Source organism: Musca autumnalis, unplaced genomic scaffold (genome assembly GCF_047663935.1).
Source record: "Musca autumnalis isolate F117 unplaced genomic scaffold, ASM4766393v1 scaffold_1, whole genome shotgun sequence".
Lineage (NCBI taxonomy): Eukaryota > Metazoa > Arthropoda > Insecta > Diptera > Muscidae > Musca > Musca autumnalis.
The window spans coordinates 323484290-323499699 of NW_027411644.1; the positions used below are offsets into that span (position 1 = coordinate 323484290).

At 34.5% G+C, this 15410-nt stretch overlaps 2 protein-coding genes across 2 annotated transcripts in view; both read left to right on the top strand.

Annotated features, from left to right (window-relative positions):
* LOC141390089 (uncharacterized) overlaps positions 1 to 15410 on the top strand; it is a 175209-nt gene that overhangs the window by 91671 nt on the left and 68128 nt on the right. The gene's annotated exons all lie outside the window — the stretch shown is intronic.
* Positions 14496 to 15335, top strand: LOC141393622 (wnt inhibitor of Dorsal protein-like). Its single transcript, XM_073966919.1, has one exon. The coding sequence runs from the start codon at positions 14496 to 14498 to the stop codon at positions 15333 to 15335; it is 840 nt and encodes a 279-aa protein (XP_073823020.1).

A 15410-nucleotide genomic window follows, 5' to 3' on the forward strand; every position in this document is an offset into this window, starting at 1 on the left:
CAGTTTTGAACATATAACGTTGGCGTGGTTGGATATTTTAGCTCCAAATATGTACTTAGGGTCGGAGACACGACCCCATAATCTCCCATAACTAATGCTCAAACGGATATGGTCATCAGTTTTGCATATATAGCGTTTAAAAAATGACTTGGAAAGATACTATGTATATGATACCCAATTCTAATTTGGCGAAGTTCTTTCTAGTCGAAATCCCATCAAATTTGTCAAATTTCACCAAATTGTCTGTCTAATTTTGTGCTTGGTGCTTCGAATAAATGAAATTGGGCGAAAAACACTCCGGTTCTGGGAGTCTTTCCATGCATGATTTAGGGTGGTCTTGGTTGTACTTTGTTAAGGTTCTTCTGACTGTTCTATCCAGGTCGGCGAGGTCTGTAGGTGACCACGATATTGTTCCAAATGTGTATGTATTTTGTTGTAGCCTCTTAAATAATTGAAATGTGTCTGTGTCCCCAATAAAATCCGATAAAAATTTCAATCTGTAGGTATAAGTTGACCGAACTTGATTTCCTTAGTTTTATCGCACACGATTTTCTTTAACTTCTCATTGACTAATTTTAGTTAAGCTATTTTATTAGGCCCTTTCGAAAATGAAAGTTTTTCCCAAACTAAAATTGAAGATCCGCTTCGGAATTATAAATTTCCACTTCGAATTCTCCGATCTAAAAAAAGATTTTTATTGGAAATATCGTTGGTATGCTACTGCGGGTAATTATGTTATACTTCCCATGCAAAATCCAGGTAATTAATGGTTAAATTGTAGATTATTAATGAGTTTCCGGTTTTGTTTATCACGCCATAATTTGTGCTGAGGATTCCCATTGGTGTTAAAACCCAAAAGAAAACATATCCCAAAAATACAAAACATTCTTAATATTAATCATCATAGTAAACCTGGCGCTACATAACGATTTTTAACGCGGAAAATCCATTTTATCAATGAATTTTTGTGATTTTGTGTGAGTATTTCCGTTCTTTAAATAGGCCATTGCATCACGGGATTTATAGCTACCTAATGTGTGTGTGGTAGCACTTAGGTATTTGTTGGCCAATGACAAAGTCAATTTTTTGGTTGTAAAGTTTCCCCATGTGGGGAATTACTTTTATTGGGAAATATAATTATGGAATAGAAAAATTCTATTGGACTATCGAATAATTATGGAATTTTGAGCAAGCATTGTATCATGAATTTACTGGGGAATTCATTGATAAGACACAAAGATTACTGTACTTATACATGGCGCCTTGTAAATTTTCGGAGAATCCTCTTTTGTTTGTAATTTACCACGTCGAAATCCGATACCTTGTGTTGGAAAATTATCAAAGATATCCCACGCCACTAATCAGGGCGGGATGTTCAACAACCGGAAAAACAATAAGTGAAGGACAAACCAATAAGAATTTACCTGGATTTTACAAAGATGCGAATATTTCCGGTTGCAGACGAGTGAAGGCAATATTTTTACTATTTTATTATTCGGAAAAAATACCGCAGTGGAATTAGAATATTTTGAAAATGCACCAGGAAATTTTATTTTTTTTTTAGAATTAGTAGCGATGCTTAATTTCTCTACTAATTCTAAGTCATTAAAATAAAGATGAAATATTAGCGCTTTTTGCAATAACTCTGATATTTGACCAATTAACACCAACACATTTGGTATTGGTTTCTAGATATCTGGAAATAAAATTCTACAAATTGGATATTTGAATTTGACTTCTCTTTGTAACTGAATAATAAATGTTTACCTGATGGAATTGTTTAATTGATAAGTAGAAATTGCATAGTTTTGCCGTATTTAATAGTCATTTAATTTACATCTTAATCATAGAACGCTCTTCATTGTATTAATTTAATAGACATTTTTTGAACTCTTGGGATAATAATGAGTTTTCCGAAATTAGAAAAGAAGTTCCGCTTTGGAATTATAAATTTCCAATTCGAATTCTCCCATTGAAAATACATTTTTTAGGATTTATGTATATTTTTTGGAAATTTCATGGGTATGCCTCTAAGGGTAATTTTGTTATACTTCCCATAGAACATCCAGGTAATCAACTATTATATTATTTATCCTTTTCCGGTCGTATTTATCGTCACGCCCTAATTTGTGGTGAGAAATTCCTTTGATGTTAAAACCCAAAATGTGAATAAAATATCCCAAATAAAACACAACATACTTAATGGTAATTTTCAAACCAAGCCTGGTTTAGCCAAAATAAATCGCTGGCGCTACGTAACGAGTGTCAAACCGGAATATCCATTTAATCTATGAATATTTGAGTTTTTGTGTGAGTATTTCCGTTCTTTAAATAACCCATTGCATCACAGAATTTATGACTACCTAATCTTCACTAAACTGTTGATGAATTTATGGCCTGTTTCTCTTAGACGGTACGAATTAAAACTCGTTCGAACTACGACAAAACTCCTGTTATTGTAAACAAATTAATTCGATTGAGTCAAACATTTTTGTGCAAATAGATAGTTTGTTAGTAGTTCGAACGAATTTGGATTCGAATCGTCTTAGTGAAGCAGGCCATTAGATATTTGTCGAGAAACACAAAGTCAAATTTTTTGGTTGAAAAGTTCCCCCTTGTGGGGAAAATGCTTTTTTTGGGAAATACATTTAAGGAACAGCAAAAATTCTTTTGGGCTATCAAATAATTATGGAATTATGAACAAACATTGGATCATGAATTTACTTGGGAAATCATTGATAAGACAGCAATAGTAGTTTACTTATACACGAGATCATATTAATTATCGGATAATCCACATTTGATAGTGATTTACCACGTCAAAATCCCATATCTTATGTTGGAAAGCTATCAAAGAAATCCCACACCACTAATTAGGAGTGGATATACAAGCGACCGGAAAAACTGTAAATGAAGGACAAACCAATAAGAATTTACCTGGATTTTACAAAGATGGACATATTTCCGGTTGCAGCCGAGTTGCTGCAATCTTTTTATACCCTCAGCCTTTAGGCTAGAAAGGGTATATACACTTTCATACGGGCAAAATGTGCCTCATCGAAATAATGGTTTTAGACCCCAAGTATGTTTGGACGAAATGTGTTTCAGACAATTTGGAGTCGATTTAGCAATGTCCGTCTGTCTGTCTGGCTGGAGCGCACGATAACTCTCGAACGGATCAACCGATTCCATCCAAAATTTGGCTTTCGTATTATTTTGTCCAAACTTAGTTTATGTTCGAAGATGAGCTATACCGGGCAACTCCTTCCGGTACCTCCCAAACAAAAGTTCCAAAATGTTTGGAAAATTTTTGGGCACCATAACTCTTGACGAGAACAACCGATTTGGTCCATACTTTGCACATCGTGAAATTTCTACCAGACTTAGATGAGGTTCCAATATGGACTCAATCGGCCCACTCCTTCGGGTACCTCACACACAAAATTTCAGATAAGTTCAGTTTAGGACATGCTTTCGAATCGCATTGATTTTTGTTGCAACAACTTGTATTCACTTCCCCCCATACGACGGTACAAGTTTCATCAGGGGCAAGTCCATACTTCCTGAATGGTCGGAAAGGTGCAAAAAGCCCCTATGACACCTTGTGTGGTGGTTGGAGCGCAAGATAACTCTCGAACGGATCCGTCGATTCGGTCCAAAATTTGGCCTTCGTAATATTTTATCAAAACATAGTTTAAATTCGAAGATGGGCTATATCGGTTCACTCCTTCAGGTACCTCCCCCACAAAACTTCAAAAATGTTCGGAAAAATTTTGCGCACGATAACTCTTGAAGGGAGTGACCGATGTAATCCATACTTTGCACATCCTAATATATCTACCAGATATAGATCAGGTTCGAATAAGGACTATATTTGTCTACTCCTTCTGGTACCTCTCACACAAAATTTCGGATAAGTTCATAAAACCTGCTCTGGAATCACTTTGATTTTTGTTGAAGCTATTTGCATTCGCTACCTCCATTACCATGGTAAAAGTTTTTTCAGGGGCAAATCCATATTTTTTGGGAAAACAGCCCGAAAGGTGTAAAAACCCCTATATCTCCATATGTGGCGGTCGGAGAGCACGATAACTCTCGAACTGTTCAACCGATTTGGTCCAACATTTCGTCATATTATATCCAAACTTAGTTTCATGGACAATACTGGTCCAAAACTTTCGGTACTTCTCCCCAATATTTAAAAATATCACTAAAATGTTAGGACAATATCACTTGAACGGGTCAACCAATTTGGTCCAAACATTGGACCTCCTAATATTTTATCGAAATTTAGTTTAACTTCTAAAATGCCCCATATCGGTCCTCCCTAAGGGTACCTGCCCTACCAAAGTTCAACATTTGTGTCTTAGTGCAGTTAATTCCTAATCCACATTTTTGTCGGCAAGTTCAAATGTCCAAAAATGGCCACAAAATTCTGAAGAGACCTTAAATACATTCGATATGTCCGGAAGTGAATGTTTCGCCTCACGAGGACTCAATACCAAATTTCACCTATTTCGAGGGGATATTCAGGTGACAACCTTCAAAATACGGAAAATCTGGAGGTACTGCTCTATGGGGCTATATTAAGACCTTGACCTATATCGACAAATTTCAGGTGAAAAGTTGTATACCCCCAAAGAATACTAAATACCTAATTCCAGCCATTTCAATGATATATTATGGCTAAAACCTTAAATTGTGGTCACAACATTCAAATTACTGAATATCGGGAGGTACTGTTCTTGGTGGCCTATATCAAAACGTGGACCGATATAGCCCATTTTCAATACAAAAAATTCTTGGAGTAATAGAAACTTCTACCAAATTATAAAGCTCTATCTTAAAAATTTCGAGCTGTATCCTGATTGCAACAGACCGACGGTCGGACGAAACAAAATTTATTTCGATATTTGTAACTCTTTCTTCGTTATAGCAATCAATTGTTTCATATTTGCATAAAGTACTTTACATCATTAGAAAGGTGATATTTTTTCATTTTTGCGATTTTAATTATATTGACAAATATCACAGCTTTGGTTTAAAATTTTCCAAAAGCAAAGCCTGACTATGAAAGTAGAAGATCCCGTTTTTACAATGATGCAAACTAGGTCGGCGTAGGTAACCAAATAACGGAGATATCGCAATAGTCGGTAATACATCCCATTTGTCTATTTTTTTGGATATCACGCTACAGGTCGCAATTTTGATCGGATCGTCACGAAAATTTGAGGGTTAATGGGGGTCTCACAGATGAAGAAACATATTGGTTTTGGTGATGCTCGGATAATATTTAGGGGTCGGAATGGGCAAACACTTATTTGGAGAAAGTCAACATTTTATTTCAAAGCCAATATCTCTGTTTCTTTAAGAGGTATATCAAAAGCAAAACCAGGAAAAGAATGTAGAAAATATTACCTTTACAACGATGTAAAGTAGGTTGTCGTAGGTGGTCAAATAGCAAAGATATGGCAATAGTCGATAATGCATCCCCTTTTCCGATTTTTTTGTAATCACGCTACAGGTCGCAATTTTGAACGGATGGTCACGAAATTTTGGGGGTTAATGGGGGTCCCAAAAAGAAAGAAGCCTATTGATTTTGATGGTGGTCGGATAATATTCAGGAGTCGGAATGGGCAAACACTTATTTCGAGAAAGGTCAACGTTTTATTTCAAAGCCAATATCTCTGTTTCTTTAAGAGGCATATCAAAAGCAAAATCTGGCAAGGAAAGTAGAAAATATCACCTTTACAACGATGTAAAGTAGGTTGTCGTAGCTGCTTAAACAACAGATATATCGCAATAGTCGGTAATGCATCCCATTTTCCGATTTGTTTGTAATCACACTACAGGTCGCAATTTTTATCGGATCGTCACGATTTTTTTGGAGTTGATGCGGGTCCCACATAGGAAGAAGCATATTGATTTTGGTGATAGCCGGATAATATTTAGGGGTCGAAATGGGGAAAAACTCATTTGGAGACAAATTCAAAGTTTTATTCTTTGTGAATATATTGGCTTCTAGTAGGGGTATTCCTACGGCAAAGCCTGTCAATGGAAGAAGAAAATATTACCTTTACATTGGTGTAAAGCAGGTTGGCGAAGGGGGTCAAACAAGGGAGATACCACAATAGTCGGCAATGCATCCAATTCATCCATTTTTTGCAATCAAGCTACAGGTCGTACTTTTGATTGGATGGTCACGAAATTTTGGTTGCTTATGGGGGTCCCAGAGACAAAGAGGCATATTATTTTTGGTGGTAGTCGGTTTATATTCCCTAAAGGAACTGTTTACCAGTGAAAAGCTTATGCACAGGGGTAGTGGTGTAGGGTATCACATGGTCGGCCCCGTCCCGACTATAGCCTTTGCTCACTTGTTCTGTATTAATTTATGAAATATGACTGATAATTGTGATAAAAATGTCGTGTTTTTGGCAAAAAGTAGTTGGTCGACTTATTAAAGACAAGATAGGATGTATAAATAAAACTTTACCCATGTAGTCCAACAAAAAATAACGAAAACCAATAACTACATGTAATGCAAGTTGTCAAATAAATGTTTTCGAAATGTAACGGAGGTTCCAAAATACCCCATATTTTGATAATCTTGATATTTTACGCATTTTATACTTAACAACGAGTAACTACTAACAAGTATCACCAATATTAGTCATAGACAATCCCTAATAGGAGGGATAAGATATGGACCAAGAGAGTACCAGAATTTTCCACCCCCAAAAACGCTGCTGCACAGTAGATGATTAACTTTAATTAATTTTTATTCCGTTAGAATTAGTAGGGAAATTAGCCAAAACACTTTGTTATTAAAATAAAGATAAAATATCAATGACCATCAAAAGACCAACACATTTGGTATTAGTTTCATAATCATATGCATATGCAGAGATATCCGCATTGAAATAAAATTCCACCAATTGGAAATTGCGATAGCTGATCGTCCCTAGTAATTGAACACTCTTCGTCGCTGAATAAGAAATGTGTGCCTGGTGGAATTGTTTAATTGATTCATTGATCCACAGTTCTACCCAAGTAACTCTAATTTAATTTACATCTTAACCTTAGTACTCTCTTTATTGAATTAATTTGATAGACATTTTAGTTCTGGTGGGTACAATTACTAAAATATTGGTACTTTTGGGGAAATGTTGATGTTTTCCGAAATTAGAATTAAAGATCCGCTTTGGAATTGTAGATTTCCACTTCGAATTTTCCCACTTAATATAAAATTTTTAGGATTTATGATTTTTTTAAATTTTCATGGGTATGCCACTGAGGGTAATTTTGTTATACATACATCCCATACAACATCCAGGTAGTTAATTATTATTATTATATTATTTATACGTTTCCGATTGTGTTAATCATCACGCCCTAATTTGCGGTGAGGAATTCCTTTGATGTTAAAACCCAAAATGAGAATATAATATCCCAAATAAAATACAACGTACATAATGGTAATTTTCAAACCAAGTCTGGTTAAAACAATATAAATCGCTGGCGCTACGTATCGTTTGTCATCACGGAAAATTTTTGAGGTTTTGTGTGAGTATTTCCGTTCTTTAAATAACCTATTGCATCACAGAATTTATAAAAATTATGATGCGTGTGGTAGCATTTAGGTATTTGTTGGCCAATGACAAAGTCAATTTTATTTTGGTTGTAAAGTTTCCCCATGTGGGCAAATACTTTTATTGGGAAATACAATGAAGGAATAGCAAAAATTGATACACTATCCAATAGTTATGGAATTACGAAATGTTTATTGTTGGAACTTATCATTGAGTTATAAATATGTATATTAGAGAGTCATTGAGAAGGCAGTAAGAATAATCCGGATAATCCGCTTTTGTTTGTGATTTACCACGTCAAAATCCGATATCTAATGTTGGAAAATTATCAAAGAAATCCCACGCCACTAATTAGGGCGGGATATACAAACAACCGGAAAAACAATAAGTTAAGGACAAACCAATAAGAATTTACCTGGATTTTACAAAGATTCAAGTATTTCCGGTTAGAAATTATTACAGTTGTAAATATTTAAAATGTCATAAGCAGGAGAAAATATTCTTGCTTAAAGGATTATAGATTAACTTTGAGGGAAAATTATTGTAATTTTGTGCAAATTCACCAGGGAATTTTAATTTTATCATCATTAATTTAATCAATGTATACTCAGCATATCGTTCATTTACTCAAAGAGTGACACATCTCAAAAAAATCTAGTTTCAAGAAAAACGCGTTTAAAGTTGGCGATTGAAATTTGACTTCGCAAATTAAAATGATTATTGCACAAAAAAATAAAATAACTTCTTGGACTATGTTTTGCAAACAGGTAGCAAGATAGCAGTGCTGGATTTCTGTGCACGATCAAGCATGATTTGAAGCGTTTTAGTGATCTACGAATTGAAAAAGCTTTTTTGTTTAACTCGTTGAGTTTTAGAGATATAAGGACGAAAATTTGACAAAAAGATAATGTAGAAGACGTAGAAAAAATAGAAATTGCTAAATCAGTGTATATGTTCGATACATTGGTTACGCAAATGTATATCGAGCTTTTTGTAGAAAATTAACTTATGTTGAAAATGAAGTATGGGGTATTGTAACTCGCGATCAGTTTTACTATACCATAACTTTTGACCACATTTCGGCAAAATAAACTGTTTTAGCCCGATTCACCGAGGGGTTTCTTAAAATAATAATTTGAGCGGAAGCTGTGGTCGTACTAATGTAAAAAATCGGAAAAAATCGTTGAAATAAAAGAGTTTTATTATGTTATTTTCCAATTAGTGGTTTTACAACACAATGTAGAGCTTAATGCTCACAGGAGAAGTTAAAGAGCACACTTCAGAGTTGAAGTTTCTAATGTATGATTTTTCAATATATCCACTGTATCTACCTCAAACGGATGCTGATATTTTGAAACCTGAAAAATGGGTTTTTGAATTTTTGCTCTAATCGGGACGCGCAGCTGGGTTTCCATAAAAGCTTATTATTGGATTGTAGTACTCGTGATTTCGCATTTTTTAATGTATAACATGAGGGTGTAGCCCTCACAGGATCACAGTAATCTGCGCCTAAACACGAAATTTTTGTGCGTAAATTTTTCTCAAAAACCTATTTTTTTGGTTTAAAAAAAATAAAAACGATTTCCGTGGAAACCCGCATAAATTTAGTTTTTTTACGTTCTGAATCTAACAAGCCACGACGCGTAAAATCCACTCACTAGATCGGCGGATATGATACCCCTCAAATTTCGAAAATTTGCAAAAAAATTATTTTGAAAATATCGCATATTAAAACACGTTTTAGATGTGTCAGTTCTACTTAAATAAATAGATCGATACGCGTGTTTAAACTGCGCGAAAACAGATATTTAAAAACTCTCGTAAATCCAGAGATATAATAGATTTTTTCTAAAAATTGAGTGCGATGCTACATCCACGGTTCTTGATGGATCGCATTGAAACGGCATAGAAGGATGTATTTTTTAATGGTGATTATTGAAATCGGATGCGCATAAAATGCAAATGAACTTCGCGGAAATTATGACCATTTTACTGTATTTTGCACCCTTATATGCAGCAGATGCTACATCGTGGCCGCCAAATAGAATTTGACAAACTGTACATCAAATAAAAGGGATTGATTCGCTGTGTTGGAAAATCAAATGCGCATCATGTCATTTTCATAATTACGCGGTTTATATGCGTCTCAAATGTTGTAATATTCAATATAACATTATTTTAACGTTATGCCACAATTGGAATTTCTTTGTGATTTAATATAAGGTTCTAATAATATTATCAAATAGGAAGACTATAGGTGAAAAATTTGTTACAACGGAATATCATCATTATTGCGTGAAATTTTGACGAAAATGTCGAAGAACTCAAACATTTTTTCTCCAACTTTTCCTATAAAACCATAAAAAAATAAAATTAGAATAATATGATTTTAATTTTTTCGTAATATTTTCTTCGTATTTTTGCAAATAACATGAATACTATAGCTCCAACCTTCACAACTTAGGGTTCGTTGTATTCCACAAAATGTCTGGATGCTGTTATAATTTTTTTATATATTTTTCGTAACTATGAGCGCTATTGTTTGAAAAATATGTTTGTAAATACTTAAAATTATTTAACAAATTTGATTTTTCGCGAATCCATTGAGACTTCGCGATTATTTTTTGCATCATCGCAAAGGATACGAATTCAGTTAACGATTATAGGATATAACAGCTAACTATATTAAGCCGCGATTTTTTTAGAATTTTTTCTAATTATCATAATTAAAACGGTCATATCTTTTGCGCGCAACAATCAAAGTTAGTAACGAAAACAGATTTGGAATGCTAATTTTTTTCTTAATCTATGTACCAAAAATTATTGATGTAGTATCAACAAATTTTTTTGATTTTTTTGAAATGGAAAAGACAATTTTAGACATTTTTCCTGATATGTTCGATACATTGTCTCCCCTTCCCAGCATTACAATTAACTACGTTAAGTCCCGATTTGACTTGAAATATTTTATCCACGTTTTTTGGATATTTTGGCATATAACAGCCAAACCATTGAGATCTTCGATCCTAATCAACATGCATATTTTGTTAATAGTAATTCGTTTTTTGGTTCAATTTAAACATTAAGAACTATCATTTCTGGTAATATATGCGGAATAACGAATATTTGCCTAATGGAATTCCTTTATACATACATAGTTTTAAAGCATATAATTTACATTTAGTTTATTTCTTAGTATTCTTTTCATTGAATTGATTTTTAAGATATGTTATTTCTGCTGTGTACAATTACTAATATATTGGAAAATTTTTAAAGTTTCCGAAATTAGATTCACCTCCCGCTTTGGGAATTGCAAAATTCTACTTCGTATTCTCCCAATTTAAATACGATTTTTGTGTGTTTTTATATGGAAATTTCGTCAATTTCCATTTTATCAATGAATGTCTGAGTTTTTGTGTATTTCCGTTCTTTAAATAATCCATTGCATCACCGAATTTATTGCTACCTAATATTTACTGAACGTTGCTGTAGCATTTAGGTACTTGTCGCTCAACGACAAAATCAATATTTTGTTTGTAAAGTTTCCCCATGTGGGGAAAATACTTTTATTGGGAAATACAAACATGGAATAGAAACAATTCTATTGGGCTATCCAATAATTATGGAATTATGAAATATTTATTTTTATCATTCGAATTGAAGATTAAATTGTAAACTTACTAGGGAAATCATTAAGAAGGCATGGCGGCCTATTAATTACACTGTGATACAAAAGTGGACAAAAAAGGAAAATATGAAAAAAAACCAAAAAGTTGAAACACAAAAAATGCCATAGCGCATTCATTTTTCAACGGATTTTGTTGGTTTTTCCTATTTTGGAAAGCCAACTAAATTGCCTACTTGCTAACTGTAAATAATTGTACTGTTAGGTATCATTTACGCAGCCTAGAGCACAAGGAAAAACATTTTACTGTTTTTTAATGCGTTTTTGTCACACTTAAACCACTGATTTTAAAAACCTATGGCTTGTTCGAAAGGCATTACTCTCCCCTTTATAATGAAAAACAGTGTGTGCAAATCGGTCGTAGAAAAAAGAAGTAATGTCCGTTTAAAGTTGAAAATCCAAGAAAGCCCATTTTTCACTACATTTACCGTTATAAAATGAAAAACCGAAGTGACCCAAAGAAACCAAAGGTATTTTCGTCTTCTGTGGACTCCCTCAAAACCGAATTTATGCATTAGAACCCCTGCAAATTTTCACTGTAGCACAGTGTTATCGGATAATCCGCTATTGTTTGTGATTTACCATGCCATATCTTATGTTGAAAAATTATCAAAGAAATCCCTCGCCACTAATAAGGGCGGGATTTACAAACAACCGGAAAAACAAAAAGATAAGGACAAACCAATAAGAATTTACCTGGAATTTACATAATATGGAAATATTTCCGGGTTTAGTTAACGCAATCTATTTAATATTCAGTTTTGAAAATACCGCAATGGAATTGTAATTTTATGAAATGCACCAGAAAATTTTAAAGTTATGGTGGTTACAACAGAAGTCTCAGCATTGAAAATTGGGATAGATTTGAAAAGGGCAAACCAAAGAGATATTCATCATTACAGTAACATTTAGGAAAATATTGAAAACATGTGCATATTATATTCATTTTGTGTGGTATTAAAAATTACCCTCGAAGAGTCGACTCAGGACATGGAGTAGTGAACGTAAAAAAGCCCCTATAGTCCTCAGAAGTTTTGTGTTTATTTCTTCTTTTCTTAGGTCCGAGGATGAGGCTATATCTCTGTCGGCACAGCTGACTGATACTTTCTTATTTATTATTATACCCTCAGCTTTTAGGCTCACTTTGATACAACCAAAAATGTGCATCATTGAAATAATGGGTTTAGACCCCCATTAAATTTGGACGAAATCTATTTCAGACATTTTGGAGTCGTGTCCGCCGTCTGTATGGTTGGCTGGTGCGCACGACAACTCACGAATGGATCAACCGATATGTTCCAAAATAAAATTTGACATTCGTAATATATTGTCCAAACTTAGTTTAAGTTTGAAGATGGGCCATATCGGTCCACCTTTTAGGGTACCTCAACCACATAAGTTCAAAATTTTTCTTTAAAATGGTGTGGACGATAACTTTTGAAGGGTTCAATCAATTTAGCCCAAACACACATAGTATTATTCCTTCGAGATATATAGTTTCGAAAATTTACTATATCGGTCCGCTCCTTTGGGTACCTCCCACACAATATGCGGGTAAAGTGAAGTTTAAGCTCCTCTCGCATCGTTTTGAAATTTTTTTCAGTAGGTTTTCCTTGCGGTGCCCCTTACGACGGTACAATTTTTCGGGGGCAAGTACATACTTCCTGAGTTATGGCCCAAAAGCTCCAAGAAACTAAAATGGCAAATCCGCTGGATAACTTTCGCAGGGAGTTTTTGGTTGGTCCAAACTTTGCACATCGTATTGTTTCATCAGATCCAATTTGGATTTTATGGCCTCATCTAAACCGGGCTAAATCTACACTTTTTTGCATTTATCAGGCCTTTATCTCAGAAACGAATAGGAATTTGGCCTTGCTGTCTTTTTCAATATTGTAGTCCTAAACTAGTAGAACTTATTTTTTAAAAAAAACACATAAGAAAAACTCCATCTAGGGCATCAAAATCTATAAAATATAGAAAATTTTACATAATTGCTGAAATTCTGGTCAGTATCGGCTAAACTATTGGGAGTTGAACCAAGTAACCATTTGCAAAAACCTTCCAAATAAAGTTCTCAACAATTATTTAGAACATTCTGAAACTCTAAAACTCTATTTTGCATCATATCTTTTATAACACGTATTTCAAACACAGTTCACACCAACAGTTAATTCTCGCATTTCGGATTTCGCTACATTATTGAATTTTTTATTAAATCGTCGTTGAAAAATGTACTGAAAACAACGGCATAGAGGCATTTTACAACAATGACATGTGCTGAAGAGTTGTGTATTACATTCCAGGGAATATTTTTCCAAAAGAAAATATTCAGAAAAAATTAACGGTTTTGGAGATACGGAGCGAAATGTATAAAAATTGTAGAATTTTTGCATATATTTCGAAATTTGAGGCAATAAATGTAGTTTTTCGAGTTCATTATTTCTTCAAATATTTTATTCTTGTTCTTATCTACAAATTTGCTTCAGAGGTCAGAAGAAGATTCGCATTGATTTCAGTGATATAGCCCCGAATTTCTTTAAAAACTCAATATTTAACCATGTTAAGATGGGGCCATAAGATCCGAGCTGCATCTGACACAACAAAACGCAACTAGGGTTTCTTGTCGTTTGGGTCTGTACTTTCAAAAAATCCTTAGTTCGAATTGTTTGCACAAGATCACCTTAAAAATGTTGCACCGTGTTATTGTATGTTTTTCCTTGGAATCCAACATTTAACAATGTTTACACTTAAACAAAACGATACAACTTGCGGCGCCTTCAAAACGAGTCAAATAAAATGGCAAATATTTATGCCATCGACAATAATAATTAAGAGTTGATGTTTCTTGTTTTTGTTTGATTTTTTGCTACCTGCTTCTAGTTCCACTTTGTTAGTTATCCTTTCTAAAATTTAAAGGCGGTTTTATGACACCCACGTGACAAAAACAAAGAATGTCCTAGTGGACGAGCCAAATCTACCTGCCTGTTATAAATAAGCTGAACATTTTAACTAAAATCATCATTTAGCTATTAACTCTCATCCAATCAACACAACAAACACCATTAACCCGAACAATGTTCGTCTTAATTGTCATTTTTACCGTCTGCTTTGAGATATGCCAAGCATCCTTGTTGCATCAACTAAATTACTTGGCTGCTCAAAGTATCTACGCAAATAAAGTTTACACCCATCTACAAGCTCCATTCTCTCTGGACACCGTAATGGGGACAAGCATGGATATGGCTATGGAAAATTGCCAACGATCATTTGAATGGGAACGTTGGAATTGTCCCACATCGGATTTCATATTGAGACGTACTACTATATCACCGGAGTTGGATCGTGAAGGTGCCTATGTGGAAGCCATTGCAACTGCCGCCCTTATATATACCACCACCAAGAACTGTAGCAGTGGCATAACAGCGGGATGTGGTTCATCTTGTCCTGAAAGCCCTTATACTTCTCAATGTTCCGACAATCCCAAGGAAGCTGAGCAACTCTTGAAAAAACATCGTAACATCGATTTTCCCAATGATTTTCGCGGCAAAATCGAAGCCCACAACTACAAAGCCATCACAAATCTAATGGAAAAGTCTCTTACCGAACAATGTGTTTGCGCCATGATGGGTCCTGGAGGTAAATGCATTAAAGAAATTTGCCGACATATTTTGAAACCATTTGAAGAAATTGCCAACGATATCCGCCAGATGTACGATGAAGGTATACTATTGGAGAACACAATTATAAATTCTCGTGTCTTGTGGAACAACATTCCCCTCGATGCTTTGGTCTTTACCAGAGATTCACCCAACTATTGTGAACTGGAAGCTGTACCACACTGGAATGGTATGGTGGGTCGTTTATGTGCAATTGGGTCAAACGATGGAGATCTCTCAAAAGAAGATAAAGAACGGTGTCAATATCTTTGCGGAGAATGTGGTTACACCCCTGAAGAGAAGAATGTCTTAACCGAAACTCGTTGCAATTGTAAACTGACATGGGATTTCCAGCTGCAATGTGACTCGTGCATCATCGCAGAAAAACATTACTATTGTTACTAACGTGATGATGATTTTCTAATCGTTATTGTACTCGCTGAGCGAGGGAAAAACATTGTTCGGAAAAATATAAATTTT